We start from the raw sequence: 5,191 nt of genomic DNA, 5'->3' as shown, positions 1-5,191 counted from the left end.
ACATATATCCGTAGCTATCTACCATGTCCTTCACACCTCCAAGAACAATGCTTCTGTCAACACCAACATTGCTGCTGGGCGTTGCTCTCATGCAACTCGCTCTGTCCAGCAACCTCAACTCCCTCCATGGCATCGCTTACATGTCCGTGACGACGGACAACCTGACGGCGTCTACGCAGTTCTACACGCAGGTTCTTGGTGGGATGCTGGTGCCAGAGTTGGCCTTCACCTTCAGTGGAGATTCTCACTACTACCGGATGTTCCAGAAGGAGATCCTTGACGCCAGAACACAAGGGGTTAACCCTGCCGAGCTGGGAGTACCTGATATAAGGAATCACGGTACATACGAGGTCAGTAAATAGGGGATAGCGGCACTCACGAGGTTGGTATATCGGGGATAGCGGAACTCCTGTGGTTAACATGTAGGGGCTATCTGTCACACCGCTAGTTTGGCTAATAGAGGTAGCATCCCAAATAGCCACATACCGTAGGGTGTGAGACTGATGACGTTTATTTATTTGGGGTAAGACATTTAGGCAAGGATGGCCTCCACGTGGGCACCAATTGTGCTTCCCTTCGGAATTTCTGCTCGGATTGGCAAAGTCCAAGTCAAAGGTAATTTGGCCAAGAAGTTAAACTTAAGCTTCAGGTATATCGATGATCTGATATTGTTCAATAACAATCAAATTGCCAATTTTCTTCCACTGATTTAGCCACCTGAACTAGAAATAAAGGAGACCAGTGAAACCGCCTCATCTGTTTAATATTAAGATCTATGCATAAAGATTCAGAGTAACAAAACACTCACCACAAGACTGTATGACAAGAGGGATGACTCCAACTTTCCAATAGTCAACTTCCCCTTCATGTCGAGCAATATTCCAGCAGCTCCAGCCTTTGGTGTTTATATTTCACAACTTTTGAGATACAATCGAGCATGCGGTTTCTACCAAAATTTCAAAGAGCGTCATACGACTCTTGCTCAGAAGTTGTTTGTTCAAGGTTACAGCATTCAAGGTCTCAGTGAAGCTTTCAAAACGTTTTATGGTAGACATGTGGAGGACATTTCCGAATTTGACGCATCAGTTCAGGTGAACAATTGACTTGACTTCGCATGTGGTGCAGTATATATTGACCGTTCCAAGAACACCTGGTATCATTACTATTTGATAGTGATTCATAAACACATGCTCTTGTCGGAATCGTGCAACCGATTCGGCTTTATGCAGAGAGTTCTGTTGCATTATATATCAAGACACATGGCTGCAGAACATATTAATAGCATTATACAATTATTTAGTGATAACGAACATGCCGACTGTAACTTTAGGAATTATTATAATTACAAAAAAACATAAAGGTGGTTACATGCCAGATTGTCACAACCTCGCTGAATATCCCGGGGATCGACTATGTTCAGGGGGCACGGGTGGCCCAGTCGTCTGAAACGCCGCGTTTCGCGGTGCCCTTGGGCACGCCAGAAACATATGAATTGTGGGTTCGAATCCCGGTTCGCCCCGATTATGTTTCTAGGTTTGTCAGCACCATACCCGTGGTCGTGGGTTTCACCGACGTGGTAAACGTCATAGACCTTCATCACATGACGCCGTGATATAACTGGAATACTGTTAAAAGCGGCGTTAAACCCAACTCACTCACTCACTCACTATGGTACACATATATTAATAAATCAAATCAGAATGCACTACACAATACATCCTATGTTTAATTATTATAACTTGAAATCATCCATGTAAACAACATTACACTATACGTTATCAACTACCCTCAAGTGCAAATGAATTTCTTCATGTCTATCTTTATCCTCATATGATGATAAACTGACTCAAGATCGGCAATATGAGATGTCCTTCCATGATAGGTCTTTCAGCAAAAGTTTTTAAAATCTATACAAACTAATACTATTCTTATTGTTTAATGTTAGTACCAAAGGTACTAAACTTATTAAATGGCAACAAGGTCATACAACCTTACTACTTAATAACAAATCTTTAAAAAGTATGTACATATGTATAACATGCTTGAGCCTGACACACAACGGTATATCGGCATATCAGGGATAACATTACTGAAGTTGTGTAAAGAGAGAGAGCATTCGTGGGGTCAGTATATAAGGGATAACGGTAGTCATGAGTTCAGCATATAAGGGATAACGGTAGTCATGAGTTCAGCATGTAAGGGATAACGGTACTCATGAGTTCAGCATATAAGGGATAATGGTAGTCATGAGTTCAGTATATAAGGGATAACGGTAGTCATGAGTTCTGTATATAAGGGATAACGGTAGTCATGAGTTCAGTATATAAGGGATAACGGTAGTCATGAGTTCAGCATATAAGGGATAATGGTAGTCATGAGTTCAGCATATAAGGGATACACCTACTCATAATATAAAGGCACAAATGAAGTCACTATTTAGGAACTAATGAGTTTAGTTTGTAGGGAATAACGGTATGCAAGAGGACAGTATTTTGGGAATAACGGTACTCATGAATTAGTTTAAAGAGGAAAACGGTACTCACCAGGTCAGCATGTATGAGATAACGGTACTCATCAGGTCAGTATATAGAAATCCGCTCATGAAATCTGTAAAAACAATGAGAATAACGGTACTCATGAGGTCAGTTTGAGACAAGTACCTGCATACAAAGGAAATAGTACACAGACATATCAAAAGCACGCTTGCGGATGACTGACATTCATATTTAATTTGGCTGCTGAATTTAAGCGATGAAGGAAATGACATAGGTCTGGTCATTCTGAGAGGCAAAGAGGTAAGAGGCTATCCAGACCATGGTTCTGGCTGACCGAAATGTAACAATTCAGCAAATCGCTGATATCATGGGATCAGTTTTGTGTCTGCGCAGTCCATACTAACAGACAGACTACACATGAGCCCTCCATATGTTTGCAAGATAGGTACCCAGAGTGTGAACAACTACTCAGGTTGAGATCTGGTCCTACTCACGTTGAATCAAAACTGAGCACACACAGTTGAAACAGTTGATTTTCACCCTCCTTGTCCTACTGGCAACACATTTTACAATTTGTCCTCGTACATCCATCCTTACAAACAACGATAATGAAGTGGAAGGTAGACTTGGTTTGTTTCTGATATTGCTTCTTTCCAAGGCTGTGTACAAATCAGTAATACAGCGTGTTTGATACATCATAAATACATACTTTGGTGATTAGCTTATTAGTCTGTTTGTTTGTTTGTTTGTTTGTTGTTTAACGGAGCACTCAGCAATATTCCAGCTACATCACAGCGGTCTGTAAATAATCGAGTTTGGACAGACAGTCCAGTGATTGACATCCTTGATCTATGCAGTTGAGATATGATGGCATGTATCAACTAAATCAGCCTCATCACTCTTACGATGAGCACAGTCGCCTTTTACGGCAAGCATGGGTTGCTGAAGACCTATTCTAACCCGGATCTTCACAGGTTACACCTTTGAAATGTTACCAATCAATTGCATTGTTATTGTAGTATTCGATGATCTTCGACTTGCCACGTACCCTCACCTCACAGTGTTAAGCAAACGACATTGTCACGAGATCATATATCTTTAAGCTATAGTTTTGATACAGTGGCAGTTATGAGTCTGAAAATGGGACTTAATGTTTAATGCAATGTATCTTTGTAAAGATTGTGAAATTGTTTGGTGTGTTCCTAAGATACTGTAGTTTTAAATCATAATGAGAAGTCCAAATGTGAGTTTTCACCCACAATGCCCCTTATCTCATGGTCACATATAATGGTATGAAGAGAATGTATCAGTGACTCAGGATGAACGGCAGCTAATATGCGTTTGTATCTGCAGGTGCGCGGTAACTTCATCGTCTTTGACAACGACATCCTCCAACTTGTAGAGTTTGTGGAGAAATCTTCCTCAAAAGTCTTTGACATCCGTGACCGTCGCACCAGCCAGTGCTACATCGCGGCCCCAATTGTGTGTTTCTGGGTCAAGGACGACGTCGATTTCAACCACTACATTGCTGAACTAGAAAAAAGATCACATGATCTTGGTTTTGATCAGGTCAAGGTCAACAGGCCTGTTACAGTTCACAACGAGGCTGAGCGACTAGCCGTTCCCGAAAACCAGCTTGGTATTACGTTTGACAGTGGAGACTTTGATGGTTTATCAATGGCCTTCTTTAAAGGCCCGAGGGGTGAGCAACTGGAACTAAACCGAATTACAAAAAGTTACAAGTACAATCTTGGCAAAAATTACTGCCGACGACAGGGGGTGACCACAGCCTTCTTGGACAATCACCCGGACAACAGATGGAAGAAAGCAGCTGGGGTCAGTGGACAGCTCTACGGTATGTTCGAGTTCGCAACAAGAACAGATGATCTTTCGAAGTCTGTCAACTTCTACACGCAGGTCCTCGGTTCAGAAGAGCTTCCTAAACCACTGGTTGGAGTGAACCTTCGAGGAGATGCAGTTGAGAATATGTTGTTCCAGAAAGAGCTTCTTGATGCAGCATCATGGGGAGTGGATCCGAGGAGTATAGGGGTTCCCAATACGACTCTGGCAGGATCTGACAGAAGTGATCTAAAGTTTAACATGTTCGATAACCACGTAATAAAGACTGTGGAGTATACAGCAGGAAAATCTTTGTCAGATCCCAAGTTCAACCCCAGATACAACTGGAGTAGTCCTGCCTACATCAACAACATGCACGTCGCCTTCTTAGTTGACGACAACATCGACCTGAACAACTTTCTACATGACACAGAACTGAAAGCTGCTACGAATAAGTTCCCCGAGTTTAAGGTCAATAGAGCAATTGACGTGCCGACATTAGGTGCTAGCGTTCCCTCATCACAGTACAGTGCAGAGTTCACTGATGGACCTCTGAAGGGCTTCAACTACGTGTTTGCTAAGGGTCCAGCAGGGGAGCAGCTATCCTTTGTTCAGTTCAAGGGTCCAGCAGCAGCCAAGCTGAAGTCAGCCCTGGTGCGATATTCGGCCGTCAGCACAGCTTTCAAGGAGACGAATCCGTGGGACAGGAAAGAATATGACAAGTATTGTTCTAAATATTCCAGCAATCCTGTTATTGGCTGAAATAATATCCAGAAGTAAAGCTGTTTTGTAAAAAATCAGAAGATTTGAAATATTTTCTATTTAAAGCTGAGCCATGTCGACGATGAGATAAATGT

General features: G+C 42.2%; 1 protein-coding gene across 1 annotated transcript; it reads left to right on the top strand.

The window, feature by feature from the left end:
* On the top strand, positions 1-5,174 carry LOC139452644 (uncharacterized). Its single transcript, XM_071234181.1, has 2 exons — positions 1-350; positions 3,849-5,174. The coding sequence occupies exons 1-2, from the start codon at positions 24-26 to the stop codon at positions 5,094-5,096; spliced, it is 1,575 nt and encodes a 524-aa protein (XP_071090282.1). The 5' UTR covers positions 1-23; the 3' UTR covers positions 5,097-5,174.
* Positions 5,175-5,191: the final 17 nt, after the last annotated feature.

The sequence above is a fragment of the Haliotis cracherodii genome, unplaced genomic scaffold (assembly GCF_022045235.1).
Source record: "Haliotis cracherodii isolate W230 unplaced genomic scaffold, xgHalCrac1.p SCAF_9, whole genome shotgun sequence".
NCBI classification, from domain to species: domain Eukaryota; kingdom Metazoa; phylum Mollusca; class Gastropoda; order Lepetellida; family Haliotidae; genus Haliotis; species Haliotis cracherodii.
The sequence above is the reverse complement of the archived record's forward strand: the minus strand, read 5'-3'. Positions and strand labels throughout refer to the sequence as shown.

Bases quoted from the DNA above. Each gene is read 5' to 3' on its own strand.
- LOC139452644 (XM_071234181.1), top strand. From the start codon at position 24: ATGTCCTTCACACCTCCAAGAACAATGCTTCTGTCAACACCAACATTG. The intron at 351-3,848 runs GTCAGTAAATAG...TTGTATCTGCAG, and splicing joins GGAATCACGGTACATACGAG to GTGCGCGGTAACTTCATCGT.